At 49.0% G+C, this 24,917-nt stretch overlaps 1 protein-coding gene across 2 annotated transcripts in view; it reads right to left on the reverse strand.

Annotated features, from left to right (window-relative positions):
- BICDL2 (BICD family like cargo adaptor 2) overlaps positions 1-24,917 on the reverse strand; it is a 125,634-nt gene that overhangs the window by 25,753 nt on the left and 74,964 nt on the right. Inside the window, exons 6-9 of one of the 2 annotated variants that reach the window (XM_085618516.1) lie at positions 9,415-9,594; positions 9,135-9,257; positions 8,365-8,502; positions 3,566-3,696 (exon numbers count right to left, since the gene is read on the reverse strand). In XM_085618516.1, coding sequence (XP_085474642.1) covers positions 3,566-3,696; positions 8,365-8,502; positions 9,135-9,257; positions 9,415-9,594 — 572 coding nt within the window. The remainder of the gene's footprint in view (positions 1-3,565; positions 3,697-8,364; positions 8,503-9,134; positions 9,258-9,414; positions 9,595-24,917) is intronic. The other variant, XM_085618517.1, reaches the window with a different exon arrangement.

Here is a 24,917-nt window from a genome sequence, read left to right on the forward strand (position 1 = left end):
GTCACCTAAAAACACACTTCACTCCTTCTAACAACACCCGTTACCTTTTAACAGGCACACCCTTCACCTTTCAAAGGCGTGCCCATGCACACCCTTCACCTTTCAAAGGCGCGCCCATACAGAAGGCCGTTTAAAGGTTTTGTCGGTTGTTCTATGCGTAGAGACGTCAGGGGCAGGTGCTGTGCTGCTGAAGCTATGGACGGACCTACAGTACTGACCAGTGGCGTAGCAGGGGGCGGTCCACAGCAGGCAGCCGACGTCTCTCACCCCCCCCCCCCTTACCTGCAGGTGTCGCGGAGCAGTGGCCACAGGAATCGACAGCACCCCCCCCCCCTCCCCCTTAGATTTGGCCACTACGGGCGGCCTAAGGCCTAGCTACGTCACTGGTATTGACTGTCAACTGCCTCCTTGCCCAAGTGAAGAGTTCAAGGCTGTTTTTGGCATAATAATGTGGTTCCCACCACTGCGCATGTGCATGAGAGGTTCAATGCCAGGAGTTAGATGAGCCGGCACCACCAGCATTGGAGCAGGCCCAATACCTAACCCATGAAACAACTCGAACTGAATACTTGGATAAGGCCAGCAATGACCGCTAAAGTAGCTCGCTGCAAGCTATCCATTTGTTACAAACAAAGTTTCTGTTCTTGACCAGGATTCAGGTCTTTGGGCGCAGTCCATATCCCGGACCTGCAAGTCAGGGGTCCTAGGATAGGGGGAGGGGATTTGAGGGGGTGGATCCCAGTTCTGAGGCTGGAAACCTTGTTTCAGACGGTGTCTCACCGCTTCCTGGTTTGATTTTGCCATTCACGTGTTGGTTGACTTTTGGAGAGGGGTGAACATTTGGGCGCCTGTCATAGATTCAGATGTCTAGGAGCTTTGGGAAGAGGAATAATCCTAGGTATTCGGTCCCAAGCAGCCAGGCTCTTGGGTGAGACATTTAAACAAAGATGGATTCCTGGTAACTTGATGACCCCATGTTGGCCCCAGGGCTATGATGCCCTTTGCTACAACCTCTATTGAAGCTGGGATGGAGGCAAGGCTCAACTCTCTGCATGGATATCTGCTTCCCACCAGCACGGTGTTCTCGAAGTGCTGAGTAGGTGTCCACCCTCTTCATGTCACTCATTTTTTTTTTTTTGTAAATATGTTTATTAACATTCAAGATCATACAAATACATGACAATCAGTAATCGACCCTTGCTGAAAACATCTAAGTGGGCAATTGCACTAGAATAACCATGCTCGCTGAACCCCGCTGACATATTCTCTGATTAATCGCTCCTCCTACAAACCTTACAATAAAGTCACTAGCAATTCCACCATCGGAGCAGCTTGCAAGGCCACATTTACAGACATATTAACCATGGAGCCTCCGTTCAACAGTATCCCCCATGTCACTCATGTTATAGTTTTACTTTCTCCACAGGTTCTCATGTCACAGCCATTTTAGGGTCAAAGCAGTCAGCGCGTGACCAGGGGGACCTGGGATTGTGGTCTTGGCTGCCTAGCTGGATAGCGCCACCTCTAGCTTCGCCCTATAAAGGTGCGTGCTGTTGATCCCTAGCATATGAAAACGAAAATCAGCCGTATAAAGCTACTTGGATTGTTCTTCATTTGCCACCTGTGTGCATGTCCTCTTCAGGAGAGTGCAGAATTCACATACTTTTTTGCCATGGCTCATTTCTTTATTTCCACAAACAAACCAGTCTTGGTTATTCGGGTTGCCAAGTGGCCCGACACATCAGTCAGTGGCTTACTCTGTTTTTATCCATGCAACCTTCTTTCTTAGTATGGCTATCGCTTTTCCCATCCCTTCATGGCCCTCCTGGGATAGCCATACCGCTCGCAGTTCATTCACTACAAAACACATAAACGTCATTGTTTTATGCTTCCGGTTTCCCATCAGCAGTCTCGGCCTGGCTGATGTCTGGACAAGGGGTCAGGTGGATTGTACAGTACAGACTGCATCGGTCACTGGCCCACAGAAGGCTACGGCCTCATGTTGGGTTGGAGCTAGGGCCGGCTAGCATAACCAACAGGAACAGAGCATCCATCTTGTGTCAGGAAGGGCCCAGACCACCCAGGCTTGGATCTACAGCCAGCTCTGTCCTCTGGGATTTGTCAAATTACACAATGCCACTGTCTGCAAAGCAGGCGTCTTCGGCTGACAGAAATGCTTCATAGAAGACAAAAGATGATCCTCAGGGCGCCCAGGCCTTCATGGTGTACTATAAACGTTTCTTGAGGGGCCTAGGTTGAAGTTAAGCTCCTCCAGTAATTAGTTCATCGTAACCAGTAAAGTTCTAGTTAAAGAAAATGTTTAACGTATCATAATCTTGCTTCACGTTCCTTCTGCAGATCTACAGACATAACACGTTTTTTTTTTTAAATACAGCCAAAGAAACTGAGCAACATTCTCCTGCACGTGCACCCAGCCCTGTTGAGTATGGAGTGTTTGTGGAGCCCCCTCAAAGCCCCGCAGCTCTGATGCTCTGCTCTAGGTCCCCTTGCAGTCGAAGCAGCCATCTGTGGCATATGTGGGCTATAAAAACATAAATTCAACATCCCCCGAGCCTGGCATGATGTTCCTCTTCACCCTTGTCATATGTAAGGATGCTGTCAGCCATGGTGAACACAACCACAGTCCCATTAGTACCTCCCTGATTTTGCTCTTCTAAAGACACATAATCAGCATGTGATGCACACTCCTCACCGTCTAAAGACACAGGCCACCTTCAAAAAGCACAATCTCACCTTCAAAAGGCACACACTGTTCACCTTCCAAACAGATGTGATGTCCCTACTGAAGAGAGTGGAACCAATTCCCCCAGAAAGGACTTCAGAACTGCAGTTCAAGCCCTCATACTCCTGCATCTGGATGGTGGCATCGCCCTGCTTCACGCCCTCTCGGCCTTCAAGCTGGCGTCCTCTAAAGGGCATCGGGCAAGCCACAGCACACCTCATCCAAGGTCTGAAGAAATATGATCACTTTGTCTCCATCCTGCTGGATTCCAACTAGCGCCCCGTACCGTCCTGCACCCTTACAACCAGTACAGTTCTCCCACCTATCTGGCTGACCAGTCACCGCTTATGGTGGCTGTCGACACACCCACAACCAGGATAGCGTCATTCTGGAGCAAAGAAGCGGAAACAATTAAGAACAAAGCAACTGGTCATTTCCATCCAACATATGGAACACCATCCACGTATCAATCAGGCCTCCTCCAAAGCTACTCCACTTTTGGAAGGAGCTGAGGACACACCTCTTTAAAGGAGACTGCATCCTGATGCAGGAACAGTCCACACATCAGCTGTCTCTGAAATGACTTATTAGCTGTATCCTCGCCTTTGATCCTTTACAGCACTTGCTGCCTTTGGCTAGGTTCACACTATACAAATACCACACATATACACATTAAAGTCACACTGCTTAGCATTTGTTACATACAGCACTTCTGTTCTGCAGACTCGCGCCTCTCCTCCAGCTTTAAGGCCCACGCCAGTATCTTGTTTATGAACCGCATCTGCATGGATCAAATACTGCCATGTCCACCACCCCACTTACTTTTCCACAGCCTCTTCCCGGTCCGCAACAGCCTGTTTGACAATATCATCCTGGTCGGAGTTCTGTGCCAGGACTCTCTGTCGCTCCAGCTCCTCACGCAACGTGGAGATCTCCAAGTGCTGCATCGTGATCTGTGACAGGAGACAGATAAAGTCTGAGTAGCAACAAGGCAGAGAGACACACTCATTGTAGAGTTTCAATAACCGCAAGAGCTTCCTGCTCGTGGACAGAGAGTTTACAGCAACAAGATGGCCTCCAAGTCAGGCGCACCCCATGTCAAGTAGGCATTAGGGGAATTACAAATCCTACACTGAGTGCCAGGTCTTGATCTGTTCTGCTGGATGAGGTCCGTGTGTCCTCTGTTTTACCCCACGGGTTAGTAAAGCTCCTGTTTCTGTGTCTGGATCTGTCCCTGTTTGGTGAGGTCCATATAACCCTGAATCTGTCCCTGGCTGATGTCCCCGGTTCCGCCCAGGGTTGGTAACATTAATGTGTGTGTGCGGTTGTGTTGGGGTCTGGTTGCTCGTTGGTGAGGTCCATGTGTCCCCAAGGGCTTTTTTCAACCTCAGAGGCTGGAAAAGTAAGGGAATTGTACTGAAACCTTAGCAAATTTCTTGGCACTTTGAGTACAGTGGCAAGGCATGGGCCGGGACGGTGCGTTGTCCATTCGTTTCTCTTTAGACCTCGCCCACATTCCTACACATACCTTTTTCCAAGGGCAGAGGGATCCCCTGATAGGTTACTTCAAATAATTACAGCATGCCCCTTCCCTCCTTGCTGAATCAAGCAACTTATGACTAGATTTTGGCAAACAACAGGTTGATTTTGGAAATAGAAAGAGGTCTTCTTCAAAGGGCTTCAGTCCATCACAGGCAGGCCCAAACACCTATCCAGTTTATTGCATATTAATACTATTGCATCTATTTCCTTTGGGGCATAGGGCAAGGTGTTACAAGCTCATCCATTGGCTGTAGCGGCAGGGAGGCAGTTCACAAGAGTGTTAAGCAGCATGGCAGTGGGTGGGAGCTGTAGAGTCACATCTTGCGTGAAGTGGGATACAAAGGTCTTGGGTACATTTCAGCGGATAGGCAAGACACTCTGGCACTTTCCTCATGGCCTGTAACAATCTGCGAATATTTCACCACATGACAAACACCAAAGCACTCTAGATGCTTGTGTTTGCCCCGCTGTGATATTGCCGACCCTTGCCCTCTCAACCCACACTTCCTTTTTATTTTTTTGTGGGTGTCCTCCCGCATGTTCCCACATTTTGTTTTTTCTTTACAGGGTGTGCCACCATTCCTCCACTTCTCCTTGCCCCATGCTGTGGCATTTCACCACCGGCATCTGCCCATTGTTTAATGGTGCTGTGCAATGCAGACGCAAAATGTCTGTGGGTGCAAAGGACAGCACGAAGGCCGCATACTGGCTGCAAGCGATGGGGCAGTTTTCAGAGGACAGGTAGTCATGGTCCAACAATCATACCCACATGACCCCATTGTAGTCGCTGCTTCCTGCAGCGTGGTATTTAAAAAACAAAATTGCCAGGGCTGATTCGGGTCTTTGGGCTAGCCCTGTACACAAGGTTTGGACTGGGAAGTTTCGAGATCCTTTCAAAGTGGAATAATGCAGGGGATGAGAAGAAGGTGTCTGCCCCATCCTTGCTGGAACCTGGTAGTGCGCATCTGTCGCAGAACTAACCCAAAGAGATGGGGGGGGCGGGGGGGGTGAGCTGATCTCTCATGCTGCAAGGTTTTGGGTTTGATTTTAGGTTTTAACAGAAGCTTGAAGGTCTGGAGAGCAGAATGTTGAAAGTCTGCAGTGAAAAAAGAGCACACATGGAACAAATAACATTTAGTCTCCAGAGGGTTAGATTTCTCACCCGAGGCTTGTGTGAAGCAGACAGGCCTTCCAGTGGGATTAGGTGATGGATGCCACAAGCCAAGATCCATTGTGAGCTTGAGAGATCTCTGTATATTTCAATTCAGTTTGAATTCAGTCTAATCTTACCAGACTTGCCAAACTTTCTTCTTTTAAATATCTTGAACATGCGTTTATTGACTTGTCGATGTGTTCGGTCAATTGGCTGTTCCGTAGAATTCCAAAGACCTGCTCTGATCTCCATCCAACAACAAAAGGGAACTCTAGGCTCATGGATCCAGCGTTTTGAGCAGGATTATTTTCATATCCAATGGTTCTAAGAGGAGTAGGGATGCTCTATAGTCATCGACTAGGGCCAAGTCCAATCAGACGTTTATCAGAACAGTTTCATTGCGGTTTTACAATACAAATGCTGACTGGCAATCTGAGGATCTTATTTAATTCCAATCGGGTTGGCAACAGAAATTCCTAACCCAATCGGAATGATGAGATTTGTGGAAGTCTGCGACTCTTGTACCGGAAGGGAGAGCCTCTGGATGAAATATCAGGAGGAAATGAGGACTTACACAGGGGATCAAGAGTAGAATTACAGATCCTCCCAATAATGCCTAATTTATCATGGGAACCACGGGATCTTACTCGTAATCCCCAATTACCCCTCCCGGAGCACCAGATGCCGCTCAGCATCAGTAACTCTGGGGGAAGAGTCACCAGGGGTCAGTATGTGAATCTCCTAATGAGGCCCTGAGAAGCAAGTCTCCTTTCAGGAGATCCTGCAGTCTCTTCACCACAATTCTAACCAAAATCTTGGCCACAATTGTCAAGTGTGAGACTGGTTTCAAATTACTGTGTTCTTTTGGAGGGGTTTGAAGTTTTATGGGGGTGGTGGTATTACAATAAGACTCTTCAGCTGCTGCACTGGTCAACTTGTCTGACAACAAGCATTTATTGGAGAAAAAAAAAGATCCTGGGCAACTCTGCATAGCTCTCTATCAAGGGCCTAGTGAAGCACCCGATATACCAGCTTGGGTGGGGGGGGGGGGAGGGGGGGGGTGTCACTGGACAAATTACATTAGTTTTACAGCACACCTGAACGTTGAAATGTGACTCCTTGGACAGAAGGAGAAGCAGAAAATAATCAAAAATAGAAAGAAGGAAAGAAAAATGGAAAGGAGAAAGAAAGTTAGAATGAAAGACGAAAGTTTTCTTTGGAGAAACAATTCCTGGGAACCTAAGGGTCGGCATTGCACGCTTCGCTCCCTCACTCAGTGGTAGCCACATAGTTGAAAGTGGGGGGTATTTTATTTTTCAGGCTACTCCCTTGCTCTTCATTATTGAGCCGAGCAGGGTATACTTTCCAGCTCACCTGCAGGACAAAAAGCTGGTAAAACTGGTACAGTTTACATAGCGATCACAGTCATTAATGTATTTACTCAAAGACAGCTCAGTAACGCCTCCTTCCTCTCAAAGCTTTGTAATTTTATAAGAGAAAAAGGCTAGTTTATGGCACTTGTCTACCAGATTTTCAAGTACAATGTGTAAGGAAGCTAACATGCCTGCTTCCCCACCAGATTTAGAAACCTCCTCAACCCAATACATTGATTCTTTGATCCTAAAATTAGAATACCTGCATTTTTGTCTTTGGAAGGTCCTTTCTACACCTTTACACCCTCTAATATCTCTTTGAAGTTCTGTATGGTCAGCTCGCCGCAGGGTCGGTTTTAACTTTTTTCTGCTTTCTCTTATCATGAACAACGCGTCATGTGTCAACTGCTTGTTCGCTTTTCGATCGTGTGATCTGGTCCTTAATGTTGTTTTGGTTTATTCTAATAATTGGGGAGATGCAATTAAGCTCAACGCCGTCCACTCTAATGTTTGGGATGGGTGTATATCTCTCAAGACATTTAGTGGGGGGGGCTATAGTGTCTTGGCTCCAGTTTCTTTTTTTAGAGTTTCACTGTTAAGAGATGTGTTCTATATAGAAACGGTGACCAGACGAAGATCCAGAATTGACAGTGCTAGTCGATATGCCACTGTTGTATGCAGCAGTGGCCCGTGCAGGTAAGAGAGGTGGGGCGGTGAGGCCAGGTGGGGGAGGGAGAGAATTCTGACAATGAAGAGGGAATATTATTATTTATTTAATTTTCCCTCGTGGTCGTCTGTCAAATCCCCCCAACCCGACCCCACCGCTCTAACTGCACGGGCTGCTGCTGGTTGTATGTCAGATGAACATCTGTCATTCGTACCTTCCTGTGTGTACGTTTCTTAATGTACTATGAAAATGTCCGGTCACCAAGATGCAATCACAGAGCTGTGACTGCATCGACCCATGAGTAACATCGCCCAGTCAGATTCCTTACTTTCTAAACCCATAATAGAGCTTAAAAGTCAACACCAAAGTTTGGACACGTAAGAGGGGGCTATGGGCAGCAGAGCAATCGACAGTATATTTGGCATACCAATTTAATGCTTATTCACCTCCCGGCTTGTAATTGGGGTTTTACACTCAACAGTATAATCATCTGAAACTTGTAGGTTGCTAGCTTGAGCCTCTATTTCGGATAGTCCTAAAATACAAAAATGTTCCTTTTCAAAGGTTTAGTAAAGTTCATTCAAATGTTTCTCTGAAGATCTGACATTACACAGCACTTCTTTTGGGAGCCCTTTAATGTCTGTTAGGTCCAACCAACATGTTTTGGGAGGATATTTCCTCAAGGGCAGTCTAGTGGTGCCTCCACATGACTCACACTTCCCATCTTGCTGCCATATTTCTCAGGACAGGTTCTGCTCTTTCACATTGTATATCCCTAGTTCTGTATTTGTCTGGTTAGATGCTCAGACCCGGGTTCTCGCTCTAATTCTGTCCCTATTGGGTAAGATAATGTCCCTTGTTTTTGTCTGTAGCACATGGAGCTTACCTGGTCCATCAGGCGGTATATCTCCTCTTCTTTCTCCCTCAGAAAGTCCTGTTCTCGCTGGGTAAGGTAGAGCTGTCTTCTAGAGTGCTCAGTGAGTGAACGCTCACTGCTCACATCTAAGGTACCATTGCTAGAAGCCTAGGGGAAGAACAAAGAAGGTGAGAAACATCTGAGGAAGCGGCTATGGTGCATGAAAGACTGACGATGATGGTGCCGCCTGAGCTCCTTTGTCACGTCTAGGGGTCGAAGGGACCTCGCCCCCCAAGATCTTTGCATGAAGTCCTTCTAGCAGGATGCACTATCCAAGACTTATGGAGCTGAGCCTCACAACTCATCACATCCCTTGGCTCCAAATGGGTTTGCTGCATTGTATAATTTTCTGGATTGTCGCTGTTACTGCGTCATATCAAGCACCCATGCAATGAGGCATAAACAGTTTCTTTGGTCCATGGGAATGTTTAAATGGTCACCAAGTCACTTATAATTGGAGTTATGTTTCACTTGATATATGGGTGGAGCCTGGGACTAGGCCACAAAATAGTCAGGACCACTGTGCCCTAAACAAGAGGCCAACCATTCAGCCCTGAAAGTCACATACTCTGCAGCTCTGCACTACTTGACTGAACCCATCAACCTAACGGCGACAGTTTTCTTAGACTGTCCGAATTGCCCTGAGAGTGATAGGCTTGGTTTCCCTGTGCTAGTATCCCTAAATCATCCCATATGTGCGGGTACTTAGATCCATTCTGTGAGCTCTCTACCAAACTCACTGTGGTCTGTGGCTCCTGCTGGCTGCTCTTCTCTTTGGGATCTTCTGTATTATGGGGAGCGGCTGCCTCTCCTTCAGGCTCCTCCATGACCGCCATCGCCACGTCCTCCTCACTTCCATTCATCTGAAACATATAGAGACAGACAGTTACAGTGTACTAAACTTGACGATACCGGGATCAACCCAACAAAACAACTGTCGATGGACAGGAAACAAGACTCTGCCTTACCCACCCCTGATGCCACCAGTGCTGCCTGACACAGCTGGCTGCACCTCCTCACCTTCGGTACCTCCTGTGTCTCCACCGCAAGATCCACGCTCTGCTCGATTTCCGACTGGATGGAGGTGACAGACGAGTTGATGTCATGAAGGTGCAACTCCTCGCTCAAGTCCTTCAGCCTCAGCTGGAGCCTGCGATTGGCTGCCCGGGCCTCCTCCAGCTCCCGCTGTGTCCCCTGGAGCTGCAGGGAGGGCGAGAGACCAAGGGGAGGCAACATCAGTATCAACTCGCCACACGGCTGAACAACTAGTCAACACACAGAGATGAAATACCTGATCACTATGAATTTCGCACAGGAAGGATGGGCTGGGAGGCGGGGACTCGTTAAACCACAAAACTGACTACCAAATATGTTTTAACAGTCACCAAACAGTGTGCCAACGCAGGTAGTGGAGGTATGATTACTGCAAGGTTTTTAGACGCGGTCCTTAATCCATAACACTTGGGAGGTATGCTGTTGGACAGACCCCCCTATTGGGTCAGACAACTGTGTGAGGGAGGCCAATACTGTTCCTATGATAAACTGGTGTATGCTGTGGAATGCGGTAGTGGGCTGTCTGTCCTGGTTTACATACATACCCAATTGCAAATTGTAACTGTGCTACTCTGACTGTTTGAGCGGCTATCAATGGTGTTCCCAGTTAGCTAACTGCAGGAGGGGGGGCGGTGGGAGGGATTCAGGGTGGTTAACTAGTGTTTAATGAAAAATTCAAACTGTGAGCTTGCAATATAGAATGTGGTACACACCAAAAGAGGGTAAATATAGCGTAACATGTTGTTGTTAAATAACCATGTGCACTTTTATTGAGGACTGGCAACATGAGCCAAAATGTGGTTTGTAGTGTTTACGAAGTTGAGCCACATGGGTATATACATGTATGTATTTATTTATTTATTTTAAAGGTTTTATTTAGCATTGGCTGGACCCGGGGGTATCAGAGTGCTTTACATGAGTGAAGATAATACAGGCATACTACAATTGTACAAATCATGGAGATTACATAGGTTCGATTGAGGAGAACAAGTAGCAAAATACACATTAATAAATGATGCTGCGAGAGGGATAAGAAACATAAATAAATGGGTACAAGTGGTCGAGTAATATAGGTAGGGAAAAGGAGAGGAAAAGGAGGAGGGGCGGGAAAAGTAGGGGAAGGAAAGGATTATGGACCCCAATATTTCTTGAGCAAGTGCAGTTTGAGGTCTTTTTTGAAGCTGCTGTAGGAGGGGTTACAGCGCAGGTCTTTGGGGAGGACATTCCATATGCTGGGGACATTTCCAGAGAAAGAGCGAGACTGTGTAGTTTTCTTTTTTGGCAGGGGTGGGATGAGGAGGAGGGCACATCCTGCTTTGATGAGTTTATCAGTTAGATAAAGTGGGGCTTTTTGGTGAAGGGCTTTGTGCGTAATGCATGCCATCTTGTAGGTGGATCTGCCTTCGATGGGCAGCTATTTAAGGGCCTTAAGGGCTTGGGAGATGTGGTCGAAGCGTTTGCAGTCAGTGATCAGCCTGGCCGCTAGGTTTAGCACAGATTTGAGTGGGGATAGGTGAACATTTGGGGTTCCGGAGAGGAGGGCGTTACCATAATCAATTATTGAGAGGACCAGTGATTGGACGACCGATTGAAAGTCGTCAGCTGGGATGAAGGGTTTGATTTTCTTGAGATGGCGGAGGGTGAAGAGCGCTCCTTTCGCCAAATTGGTTATGTGGGACTGGAGGGTTAGACTGTTGTCAATGGTGATGCCAAGTTATTTTACTGAGCTTGTTAAGGTGAGCTGACAGTTGAGGGCATTAAGGTCAGAGATCCATGTTTGGATAGGAAGAGGGTTGTTTTTTTGGAGAGAAGAGAATGATTTCCGTTTTTTTAGGGTTAAGTTTGAGATGGTTAGAGTGGAACCAGGATTGGATTTTAGACAGGGTGTTATTAAGGTGTAGAACGTCGGAGTGGGATTTGATCTTATAGTAAAGTTGGGTGTCATCGGCATAGAGGTGATAGTTAATACCGGCTTGTTTTAGAATGAGGGTAAGGGGTTCCATAAAGAGGTTGAAGAGTGAGGGGGAGAGAATAGAACCCTGGGGGACGCCTAGGGAGACGAGAGTGGGGTTAGAGAGGCAATTGTAGATTTTGATTTTCTTGTGTTCTGTGGTGCAGGAAGGAGGAGAACCATTTAAGTACCAGGCCATTAAGGCCAAATCTAACTTTGAGCGCATTAAGTAAGGCAGGGTGGTGAACCGTATCAAATGCTGCAGAGAGGTAAAGGAGAATGAGTAGGCAGGTCTCGCCGTTGTCAAGAGAGTGATGGATGTCGTCAACAATACTTAGTATGGCAGTTTATGTACTGCAGCCTTTTCGGATTGTAAGAAGTCAAGTAGGTTAAACGAGACAATGTGTTTGTCCAGGTGAAGAAGGGCACATTTTTCAAGAGCTTTAGAAAGGAGGGGGAGATTGGAGATGGGGCGCAGATTATTTAGGTCATTAGGGTCAGCATTAGAATGTTTAAGAATGGGAGTGATTTGTCCGAGTTTGAGGGAGGGAGAGACACATCCCGAGGTAAAGGAGAAGTTGATGATAGAGATCCAGTAAGGAGCAATGATGTGCTTGAGCTCCTGAACAAGGTTAGCGGGAAGAGGGTCTTTGGTGTGTGAGGAAGGTTTAAGTTTGGAGATGATGTTAGAGACTTCGAGTTCAGTTACGTTACGGGGTGGAAATTAAGCCAGGAGGCGTTGTTTTCAGGCTGAGGGTTAGAAAGGCTGGAATCCGGAGGGGTAGTGGCAGGAGGGAGGAAGGAGGGGGGAGTTAATAGGGAGGGAGGTTGAGAAGTCGAGACATCAATAGATAGGGGATGAGGGGGAGATACTAGGAAGGATTGGTCTATAAAGGCTATTTTTTCGGAGAAGAAGTTAGCAATTTCTTCGCATTTGTCAGTTGTGGCCGTCCGGGTTGAAGGGGCCGAGGAGGTTTGGTTTCGAACTATGTTGGACAGCTTTCTGGGTCGATTTTTCACTCGATCGAGTTGGGTACGGAAGAAGGAGGCCATTTCCGTGAAAATGTGTTTCTTATATCTGGCTCTGGCGGATCTGAGGAGAGCAAGATGGGCGGGGGAGGGGTGTTGTCTCCATGTTCTTTCAGCGAGTCTAAGAGCACGCCTTTCGTCATTGAGGTTGGAATTGTATCATGATTTAGATGGAATGTTTCTTAGGGTTTTAAGTTTGGACGGGGCAATTTGGTCTAGGACATCGATGACGGTTTTGTTAAAATGTCCAGTGAGTTCATTAGCATTTAGGGAGAGAGGGGTGAGCAGAAATTGTGTTTGGAGTTTAGATTCAAGTTCACCAGGGGGGATGCGATTAAGATTTCTGGTCCATTTTGAGACTTTAATGTTGTTGGTGAGGGAGGGTGGGTTAATGTTTGCGATCGAGAACAGAATGAGGTGATGATCAGATCAGTCGATGGGTATGATGTCGGAGAGGGAAGCCAAGTCTTCGCTGGTATTGATGGCGTCAAGAGTGGCTCCTTTGGAGTGGGTGGGAGAGTGGCAGAGATGTTTGAGTTCATTGATCTCAAGAAGATTGGTGAGGAGGTTGACTGAGGAGTCATCAGTCACATTTCAGTGGAGATTAAAATCTCCAAGGAAGAGATTTTTCGTGTTAGAGAGAGAGGATTGGTTAAGATGTTCGGATAGTTCCTCGACGAAGCGGAGAGGGTCTCCAGGTGGATGGTAGATATTATGCAGTCGAATTGGGGGAAAACATTGAGACTTAAGTTCGGTTTCAAGGTATTTGAAGGTATTGCGGTCGGGGTTTTTTACAAGGGAAAGTTGGAGTACATTTTTAAAAATAATTGCTAGTCCACCCCCTATTCTCTCTGTCCTGTCTTTTCTGATGATAGAGTAACCCGGGGGGGAAAGTAAGTCAAGGCTGGAAGTAGAGTGGTCATTGAGCCAGGTTTCCGTGAGGAAGGCTATGTCAATGTTTTCGCTAAGAATGGTTTCTGAAATTTCCGTTGTGTGCCTGACAGCCGAGCGGCAGTTCACTAGCATGCAGGTGAGGAGATTAGTACAGTCTTTGGGGGGGAAGGCGTGAATGGATGGCGGTGCATTGGGGTAGGGGTCTGGGGGAGACGGTAGAGGGTGGAGATCTAGTGGTCCCTACAATGACAGGAATGTTGGAGCTAGGGAGAATGCAGGAGAGGGGTTTAGGGAAGTCTGTGGGGGGAGAGTGTGAATGGATGGTGATACGTTGGGGAGGGGGTCTGGGGAGACAGGAGAGGGGGAATCTGCTGGTCCCCAAAATTACGGGGATGTTGGAGTGAGGAGGGGGAGGAACGTTACTAGAGGAGTTAGAAGGGTAGGTGTTGCAGAGGGTATGAAGGTCGGAAGCGGTGAGATGATTCGATGTGCGGTGGGGCCAATGAGAACGGCAGCCAAGGGGAGTGGTGTTCCACAGTTGAAGATTCAAGAAGTGTTGAGAGCCAGGGTTGACGGAGTAAGGGCGGTTAGATAGGGACTTGGAATAGAGGGAGTTGACATCTTATCTCCGCCGTGTGAGTTCAGTCGTCAAGGTTGCGAGATTGCGTTCAATGTTGGACAGAGTCTGAATTAAAGGAGTGTGGGAGAGCGCAGTTGGGGAAGGGGTGGGGGAAGGAAGGCTTCTTTATTGGTCGGAGAAGACCTGGTGCGAGGTGATGGAGACAGTTAGGGAAGGGGGATAGGAGGAGTGCCTGGGTTGTAAGATGTATGGAGGTCTGATGGGAAGGTCGGGACATTTCTAGAGTCCGGAGGTGGGGTACTGGCAAGGGTGCAATTGTTTGTATGTACAACTGAAAAACTCAATAAAGTTTGTGTTAAAAAAAGGTCACCAAAGAGTGATCTGGCTGGGGAAGGCAATATTACATCCCACTAGTGACACAATTAGTAATTCTATGTGTGCCAGGAAAGGACAACCTGTCTAGGCCTAAATTGACCCTGTGCTCCTGTGGCCTGATGGCAGTAAACAGGGATATCACAAGGGAGTGGGGTAGACCATCCCAGCCGATCAAAGACAGATGGTGCAGTGGTAGGATCACAGTACAGAGCCTGAAGAGATCCCTTAGGAACTTTCGAGAGAAGTAGGGAGCCTGATTAGAACATAGTCTAGATCATGGGCACTCACAAAGATTTTCCCAGGGGCTGCAAAGATTGGTCGTTGCTGTGACTGAGGGCCACACTGATGCCAGCGGTGGGGGGTGTGGAGGGAGTGGATGTAGGGGAAGCGAAGCATGTATATCTATTGGCTGAACTCAATTGTGCAATGTGGAACCAGAAAACCTAGGATGAATCCCAGCTTCTCCATTGTGACCCTGGGAAATTGTTTTATTTCAATTTCCATCTTTTTTCCTCATTGTCACATAGATGAGGACCTCAAAATACATGACTTTAGGATGCGTGCTGTACAAAAAACGTCTCCTGTGCTTGGATGTAATGGCATTGTTGTAAGGGTGGGGCGGGGGTGGGTGGGGAAGCATGAACGTTTCTAAATTCATGTTTGAAAACCATCGCTTTTAAAAAAATACTTCTGAATGCACTGTTATCATTTGATTTACTAAGGTGAAATGATTCTAAAGGTCAATGAAATAGTCTTTTCAAAATTCAAAAAGTGTATCATATTTTTACATGTTTGCTGTCTTTAAAAATGAAGGTGTTCCTAAAGTTAATGGCCGAGTTACTTCCTTTTTTTTTTCCCTGCAATTAACTTTTAAATAAGTTCTTGCAGTATATTTAATTTTTTTTAATGTTGGTGCTGAGTACAGTAAACAGCAGCCCAGTGCCTCTGCCGCTCAGGGGGCCGCATGTATGGGTCAGAAGGGCCGCATGCGGCCCCCGGGCCGTACTAAGAGAATCACTGGTCTAGATGATTTGCTGGAGGTCTCATCTCATGGAGATGAAAAAGAACACTTACATTTGCTAATTTGCTTTAATTTAATGTGGCATGGATGTGGGTGAATTAACTCTGGCGACCAGGCATGTGAACTTATGGGGCGATGTACTTTCCTCCCAAACAGAGGGGGCTGAAATGATCTCTCCTTATAGCTGTTGGAATGTGTGGTCGAGCTTATTCCCAGAGTGTTTAAAAATCAAGAAAATTTCATTTACAAAAAAGATACTGGCAATGGCGGTATATGATCGTCAGACTAAAAATGCAAATGTGTGAAGAGCAATTTTATTTTAAAGCAGTTAAGACGAAATAAACTGGAAATGAACAAATTGAAAAAACGTGAAACACAAAATTGTTTATTCAACATCATTAGGTGCAAATCTACATTGTTTGTAGTTCGTAGTACAAGTCATAGATTTTTTTTTCTTTTATGTCAGACCTATTTGATAGGTAGTGCTTTTACTTTTTTTTTTTTTATTTCTTTTTATTTGCATTTCAACAACAGTACAAACATAATACACTGCAGAATGTATAGGATCCAGTATAGACGAGACAGTTACCTCCATATACAATGATGTCCATATTGCCGATAGGTATCCACACAATAGTGCCAGAGCAAGAATCAAGAGCAGAGTCTCCCCTCGTCCCAGCCCCCAATACACCCCCAACATCGCCCACATCTTCAGTGTCAGCCACTGCAACCCACCATCAATCTCGACATCTGTCTCCCCCCAGTCATCCGGCATGAGGGTCAGTGCACTACAACGGATTGAGCGGTGTGTGAGTTAACCTCTGTGAGAAAGGGTCCCATATGTCCCGCGGGCGCGTGCGTGGTGGCAGGAGCTCCCAGAATAGGGTGAGCTGCGTCTGACAGTATACCACACTCTTAAGCCACTCCCTAATAGTAGGCGTTGTGGTAGCCCCCCAGTGTATCGCAACCTGGCGCTTAGCAAGTAGGAGGAGCATGGCCGGCAGTCGGCGATGTTTAGGCTTGACCATATGTAGGATCCCCAGCAGCGCAGCCTGAGGGGTACATGGGATCGGAAGCTCCGTAATGATGCACACTAGACGCAGCACCTCTGCCCAAAAGGAGGCGATCATGGGACACTCCCACGCCATATGCAAGAAGTCAGCGCCACGCGCAGTGCATTTCCAACAATTGTCCGTGTCCCTTAAGCCTATACGATGAAGTCTGCGTGGGGTGCGATATATCATATGTATGTACTTGAAATGGATAAGCCGGAGTCTGTAGTTAGGGGATAGTGTCTCAAGCATTCTGCAGCATAGGTCCCAGTGGGCGTCGATAATGTCAATTCCCAATGCAGCGCTCCACAAATCGCGCGCCACCGGGGTCACCACTGGATGATCGCTTTGCATGCGCCCATATAGACGGGAAATTAGCTTGCGCCCCGATTCCACCTTCAGGACATTCTCCAGAGCCATCAGACTCGGCGGCGGCTCCGGGAATGTAGGAAACAGTGCCCGACATGTGTGGCGAAGCTGGTGATGAAGCAGGGTGTCAAGCGCCGTCGGGGTCTCCGCAGCGCACATCTGTGGCAACGTGATGAAGACACCATCAGGAAAGACGTCTCCCGCCGTATGGAGACCCCGTGACGCTGCGCGTTCTCCCGTTTTCATGCTCTGTATCGGGGGCCACATTGGGTTCTCGCGCAGAGGGATTGCCGACGTATAAAGGAGATCTAGCTTGGCCCGGCGGCGCAGTCCGTCCCAGGCCCACTTAAGCGCACGCACCGTATCGATTTCGTTCCGCCTGCTCTTGTGTGGCGCATATAGGGCAGTGCGGAGCGGTAGCGGGCTAACCATGTCCGCCTCTATCGCCACATGCGTCTGATAAGGCGTGGGGTGTGCCCAGTAGTGCAGGAACTGCGCCTGCGCACAATACGCATATAGCGCAAAGTCTCGTGCCGCCATACCTCCCTGTCTTTGTGGGAGAGTGAGCGTCTCCCAGGCTACCCTCGGCTGTCTACCCCCCCATGCCAGTTCGATCATGAGCGATCGTATCTTATTCAAGAAGTGTTTAGGCAAGGGGAGAGGGAGATTAACAAAGAGGTAGAGGAGCTTGGGCAGTATGATCATTTTGATCACAGCTATCTTGCCCGCCAGGGACAGGGGCAGGTGTTTCCACCGGCCTACCCTTTCCTCTATCCACTGCACGGCCCTCCCGTAATTCTCCGTCCACAATGCCTGCATGTCTGTGCTAACCCATACCCCCAGGTATCGCACCGGCCCGGTCGCCCACTTCAGCGGGCAATCAGGCGTGAAGCGGGGTGTCGCCTCCGTTAAAGGCAGGAGGACCGACTTCTCCCAATTAATAGTCACTCCCGAAAGCAGACCATACCGTATCAGTTCACTCGTCATAGGGGAGAGGTTATCTTGTGGGTCAGTCACATAAAGGGTAATATCATCCGCGTACAGTGAAATGGTCAACGCACGGGATGAAAATCCAATGCCCCTGTTCGCATGATGTTGCCTAATCCGGGCTGCCAAGGGCTCGGTGGCAATCGCGAATAGTAGGGGTGACAGGGGGCAACCTGGTCTCGTGCCTCTTCCGATATCAAAGGGCTCGGAGACAAGCCCGTTCACCCTCACACGGGCAGTTATGTTGGTATAGAGCAGGCGAATATATCGGATAAACGCTTCGCTTACTCCCATTCGCTGCAGCAGTGGGAACAGAAAAGCCCATTCCAGGGAATCGAACGCTTTCGTGGCGTCCAATAGCACCACTGCGGCCTTGACGTGAGGGGCCAAGTAGTGTAGCACTCCAAACAGGGTCCGTAAGTTGTGGGTCGTGGAGCGGCCCGGCACGAACCCCGATTGATCTGGGCGGATCATTAGTGGCATCACCGGTTGTAACCGCAAAGCGAGCATTTTCGCGAATATCTTTGCGTCTGTATTTATTAGGGACAGCGGTCGATACGAGTCACAGCTCTGGGCAGCCTTCTCAGGTTTTAAGAGAGCAATAATGAGGGCCTCTCTCATCGACGCGGGGAGTACCCCAGATTCAACCGCCTCAGCGTATACAGTCAGCAGCCGGGGGGCGAGGATGTCAGCGTATTCCTTGTAAAACTGTGCCGGGAGACCGTCCGGCCCAGGCGCCTTGCCAGGGGCCAAGGACCCCAACGCCTCCTTCACATCGTCAATTTCAAAGGGGCGATCGAAATAACCTTTTTGGTGCGCATTAAACCAGATTAACTGAACCGTGTCTAGGTAATCAGAAACGTCTGCCACTGCAGGCCCACCCCGGGAGCGGTATAGCTTTTTATAGAAGGACCTAAACGTATCCAGTATCTCTGGAGGGGAGTACACGGTGACGCCCTGCGTCGTTTCTATAGAAGGAATGTAAGAGGAGCCCCTCTGTGAACGCAGCAGCCGGGCCAGTGTTCTGCCCGGGCGATCCCCCTCGCCGTATCTGCGCGCCGTTGCGTGTTTATGTAAAAATTTAAGCTCCCTGTCTGCCTCTGCTTGGTATTCCGTTAGGGCGGCGCTTGTTTCCGCTAGAGTGGTCGTTGAGGGGTCTGAGCTATATTGTACCTCTAGATTATGTAAGCGGTCCTCCAGTCTCTGGAGTGTATTTCTAATGTTCTTCAGCACTCTAGCCTGTCCCGCAATGCAATGTCCCCGGATGACCACCTTGAATGCATCCCAGAGGGTGCCCACCGACGCCACTGAGTTAGTGTTGAGTTCAAAGTAATCGAGTATATGTTGGTGTACCTCCTCGCGGAACACCGGATCCAGCAGGGCCTGCGCAGGCAGCTGCCACGTTAATGGGGCGATGTATGGTTTGGGGACCCTTAGCACCAGTTCAACCGGACAGTGGTCCGATAGAGTGCGCGCTCTGTGCTGCACTTCCGACGTCCAGGCTTGAATATGTGGGGTTATTAGCCAAAAATCTAATCTATACCACGCCTTTCTGTGTGGGGTGAAGCATGTGCCCTCTCGCTCGCCGGGGTGCAGGATCCTCCACGAGTCCAACAGGTTATATTCTTCCATTAGACCTCGAAGAAGGTTCGCTGTGTGCGGATGATGCGTGCGCGCTGCTCCCTCCCTGTCGTTTTCCAGCGAGAGTACAGCATTGAAATCCCCTCCCCATATGTACTCCCCCGCGCCAAGGGATTGCGCCTTTAGCCAGACTGTCCGGAAGAAACCCGGGTCATCTGTGTTGGGACCGTAAGTGTTAATTAGGATTATCTGTTTATGGAACAGTTTCCCCAGTATTATTAAATATCTGCCCTCCGAGTCGGCATTTACTTTAAATGTTTGCCAGGGTAATCCTTTGCGTATTAAGATGGCCACCCCCTGAGAGTAGCTGGAGCATCCAGACGTGTGTACCTCACCCCACCTAGCATTTCGCAATCGTTCTCCCGCTTTCTGTAACAGGTGGGTCTCCTGTAGAAGACATATGTCGATGTGGTGTCTGGCCAAGTGCGCGTGTGTCAACCTAATCTTGCGATGGTCATTAAGACCTCGTATGTTCCAAGTCAGACAGCGTAACTCGGTCAATGAAGCAGTGGGTAATATGCCCTACGCAGCAGTGTGCCAATCCGCGGGGTTAGGGGCAGGGCGAGCAGCAAGATATCCAGTGTAACAGCCCCAGCACCTAGCATGAAAGTGTGGATGTGTAGAGGCAATACCGTGTCGTCTTTCAAAAGTGTATGACATTTCTGCAGGTCAATAACATCAAACAAAACAGTCCCCCCCTCCCAACCTCCCACTCCAACCCCCCAATTAGGTTGAGATGCTGTACCCCTCCCAATTTTAACCCAAAAATAAGTCAGTTGCACGGGAATCATCCCTTCGAGGGCGTGGGGTTACCTGCACACTCCCCCATCGGTGAACAATAGGGTGGCCGAACATTCTGCCTACCAAAGCCCCAAGCAGAACATACACAACAGGCAACGACTTATGCATCACCCTCAGCATTAACGGTGTCACCCGTAGAGACCATGTACAAACATGAGTCTGTGGGATCCCAGATGCAGTGAGCTTGTTCTACATCTCCCACCCACCACAGGCAGCAAGACATAAACATTCAAGAAAGTTATGGGTACTCATCCGCAGAGTGACAGGACGCCATGCTGCACAAAAGTATAACAGGGGTCACAGAAACGTCCGTCAGATCATTCCACATCACTCAGCTTGTCCACCGGGGAGGCCGCACGGCTTGCGCGCTGCTCCCCATTCGTGCGCTCTGCTTTCCTGGCAAATTTCAGCGCCTCCTTCGCCTCCGTGAATATCAGCGGCTTCCCTTTGTGGTGAATTTTTAACTTTGCGGGGTACAACATGGCATATCTGGTCCCCACTTTTTGAAAGATTTTTTTGGCAGGTATGAATTCGCGCCGCGCAGATTGCACAGCCTGTGTGAAGTCTGGGTATAGGGAAATGGCCATGTTCTGAAAAGTGAGGTCACCCTTTTCCCGGGATAACCGTAGTATGGTGTCCCGGTCACGGTAATTGAGAACGCGAGTCAGGATCGGTCTCGGTGGTGCCCCAGGCACCGGGCGAGGTCCAAGCGTTCGATGTGCACGCTCTATCAAGAACATTGCCGACAGTTCTGTCCCAAATAGATCGCGGAACATGCCTTCCACAAATTGCTCCATGTTGCCGATATTTGTGGACTCCGCAATTCTGATAATGCGCACGTTGTTTCTGCGAGAGCAGGCTTCCAAATCCTCATTGCGCCCTCGTATTACATCCAAGACTTTGTCCATGCGCAGCAATCGTTCCCGGGTGTCCCCTAGGCCTTCCTCGCAGTCCGCAATTCGCGCCTCAGCCTCCGCAAGCCTTTCCCCATGTTGATCTACTGTGCGCGACAGGCCCTCCATGCGCTGTGCCATTGTGTCAAGCTTGGAGTCAATCTCCCTCAGGCAACCCTTTAGTTCACGAAACATACCCTTTATGTCTTCGTCTTGGGAGGGTTCCATCTGCGTCTCAGGGACCACCGTCTGCGAAGCCGGCCCCACTTCCACATTACGGGCGGATTTCCGTTCGAACTGGAGCCACGGCTGTTTATTGTCCGGCTTGCCCATGATCATGCAGGGGAGACCTGCCAGTGGGATCGAGGTGGGGGGTGATCACCGCCAAGCACTCCTCGCAGTCAGGCACCGCTCCCTCGGGAGGTCCCACGGGCGCCCTAGGCACTCCGCCACCAGTCTCTCCACGCAATTCCCAGCACAGCTGCCGCGTCGACCAGCCCACCGCGCTGACAGAGAAGGGCTATGTTAGCTGCTCCACTCGAATACCGCGGCTCCAGGCCGCTGCGTGGACATGCAGATGTGGCGACTCAAGGCATGAGAGGGAGCGGCCCATCACCCTCGCCCAGCGTCTTCAGCCGAATATACAAGGTTCCCTGCCCAGTAGTGTCAGCAAGTTCCAATTGGGCGTGAGGTGCAAGGAATCGCCGCCCTTGGTGGTGCACTGATCTCCGACTGCGGCGCCACCAGGCCTGTCCCGGCAGTCCCTCCGGCAGCAGCAGTCAACAGCCTCAATCCCACTCAGGGCCGTTAGAGCGAAGGGCAGGTGACAGCCCCCAGCAGCCAGGCCAGCGCCGACCTCTCAGGCTCCCCCGATTGCGGTCCACACCGCGGCAGCAGCACCAGCCGCGGCAGCACTATCAGGCGGCTCCGCAGCGCTCAGGCCTCACCGGAGTCTCCGTGGTATCCTCGGGTCGCGAAATTCTCCCAGGAGTAGTCCGCACGTTATCGCCACAGGTCCACGATGCAGCGTTCCGGCCCCACGGGCCCCGATCCCAGCAGCGCCGCAGGTCCTCTCCGCCGGGCCGCCCCACGTGTCTGAGCAAGGGCCCCAGCCGGGGACTCGCGTTGCGCCGATAGCCGACTCGCGGCTCATCCGGCAGCACAGCGCAGGGCCAGCGCGCCTGCAAGACTCCACCGATTTTCTCCGCGGAAACTGCCCTCAGGTCACCGGGTCTTCGACACCACTTTCCACCTCTCTGTCTGCCCGGACAATGAGGCAAACTCGGATGGGCCGACGGATAATGTGTTCGGCCGGCAGAGCCCCGTTAAACGGCGGCCATCTTGCGGCTCGGCTCGGCCACGCCCCTAGTGCTTTTACTTAAGTGGTTAAGAATTTACCTTTTAATTTTGCATGGTGGAAAGCAGGAGAGGATGTGGCCTTAGGGCTAGAGTGGTTGACCTCAAAGTTGGGGAACCGAGTTCGAGTCTCGGCAACGACGCTCAACTTCCTGTGATTCTGGGCAAATCTCTTAATCTCCCGGTGCCGACCAAAAATGAATGTGTCCATCTGTAGCGAAACTGGGGCTCATGTAAAGCGCTCTGATACCCGATATCTTCTGGTCAAGTTCGTGCTGTATAAAACTCTACAAACAAAAAGCAGGTTTCGCTTGAAGCAGTGAAACGTTTTGAGTTAATGGAATGTAGAGCTAACAAAGAGAAGGTATTGAAAGGAATGTGTCTGTGTTTTGTTTGTACTTCTAGGAAGAGGAAATGTGCTCTGACAAAGAACGATGCTTGAATGAGGCGTCTGTGCTTTCTTTACACTTCAGAAGGAATGCAGTTGGGGGGGGGGGGTAAATGTCAGCTGACGATGGATGCACTTGTGAATGGTCAACAGTTACAAACAGGCTTTAACTAGTTAACATGTAAATTATAGGGACCTTAGGGGTGTGATGTACAAAGACATAGGTCACAAATAGTGGTTGCAAATTGAACACCAGCTTTTTGCCATCTGTCTTTTATTTTGCAAAAGCTACCCGTCGCAGGTGGTTGCAGAACTACCTGCCTAATGAATATTAATTAGGCTGGCTGCTATAATTGGCTACTGACACAGGGATGGTGGCCAGCAAGCAACAGCAGACATCCATCCCTGTGTTTACATTCCCAAATGGGAAAGTTTTTTTAAGAGAACGCCCATGTTCCTCACACGGGAAAACTTCAGGTTTCCTACCTCCCCTCGATGTCACCTCACACCATTCACATTGGGACACCGTCCCTTTGGAAATCAGCCGGGGTGTCCTTTGAGATGTCATTGCACTCATGCAAATAGGAGGAGGGCCCCACCCCTTTCATGACCATTCCTAATTGTGATTCTGTATCGGTTGCTAAACCCATTTTGCAAGTCTGGAAGATCTTTACAACTCGCAACATAGGTTTATCACAACCTAAAAGACATTTTGCACTTACAAACCCCTGTTATTTTGTCAATTTTCAAAAAGATGTTATGCATCTGGCCCTTAGACACTGTTGTTTCCTACGGAAAAGCCCTCGACCTTCTGATATAGGCTCATATACCAACACTCACTGCCTCTCTGCTTATCAAAAGCAGGACATTTGACCAAAGTGTCAAAAACCTTATCACTATAGGAACCTAGAAACATAGTCCTACTCTAGAAGCACGCTCTGAGCATAGATACAATATAGATAAGCCACCCACCCCCCCCACCACCTGCATTTTATTGAGGATAAAATGTAGCTTTTCATCTGTCATGGAACTACAGTGGCCTTAGAGCAACCAAGCGGGCAAGTCTTTTACTGAGCTTTGTTTTTGTCAAGAAGGCCTTCCTCAAAATGGAAGTTCCCTCCCTCCTCTCTGACGCTTATATAGATTTATTTTGTGACCACCAGCCTCTTCAGCACAGGTTGTTCTTCTCGGAGTCGGAGTCCCTCGATTTTCTTTTTCTTTTCCACCCCTGCATGTCCCTTACCTGCAGGCGTAAGTCTTTTTTTAGCTACTGTGTCTCCTGGCGAGTGTCACACCATCCTCTTGAACGTCTCTCCTTCTTCGCCTCCCCAGCCTGTCTCTTACTCACAGGCCCAGGTCTTTCTTTAGGTTCTGTGCCCTCTGGAAGGTGTTGCACCATTTTCTTGACCATCGTCTTCTCCACCCCTTCATGTCCCGAACCTCCAGATCTAAGTCTTTCTCTAGGTTCTGTGTCTCCTGGATGGTGTCACACCATCCTCTTGATTGCCTCTCCTTCTTCCCCTCTACAGCCTGTATCTTACTCACAGATCTCGGTCTTTCTCTACGTTCTGTGTCCTCTGGAAGGTGTCACACCCTCCCCTCCAAGGTCTTCTCCACCCCTGCATGTCCTTAGCCTTTAGCTCTTGGTATTTCTCTAGGTTCTGTGTCCTCTGGAAGGTGTCACTCCCTCCCCTCGACGGTCTCTTCTCCTCGCCAGCCTGTCCCTCACCTGCACGTCTTGCAGCGCGCCCTTCCGCCTCAGCAGGAGCTCTCTTCTTGAATCTGTCCCTGACCCCCCTGGAAAACTGCAATTTCCTCCCAAGCATGTTCTAAGTAGTACTATTACTTCTCCTTTATCTTTACTGTTTAACATTGTGTTTAGCTTCACATTGAAAGCACGACTCACAACGCGCAAATGTAACCGCCCTGATAAAGCCATATCTTCATCACGAAACACATGCCAGCATTCTGGTTTTTATTTCACATATGTACTACTCAATTACACGATGTTGCAGCTTTCAACTCTAAATATAACTTTGTGGAGGAATGAATCGGAATTATTCAATAAAATTTGAAGCAACTTTTTTAAAATATTTAATGGTATTACTGAACATCATTAACTCTACCATGGAG

The sequence above is a fragment of the Triturus cristatus genome, chromosome 7 (genome assembly GCF_964204655.1).
Source record: "Triturus cristatus chromosome 7, aTriCri1.1, whole genome shotgun sequence".
Lineage (NCBI taxonomy): Eukaryota > Metazoa > Chordata > Amphibia > Caudata > Salamandridae > Triturus > Triturus cristatus.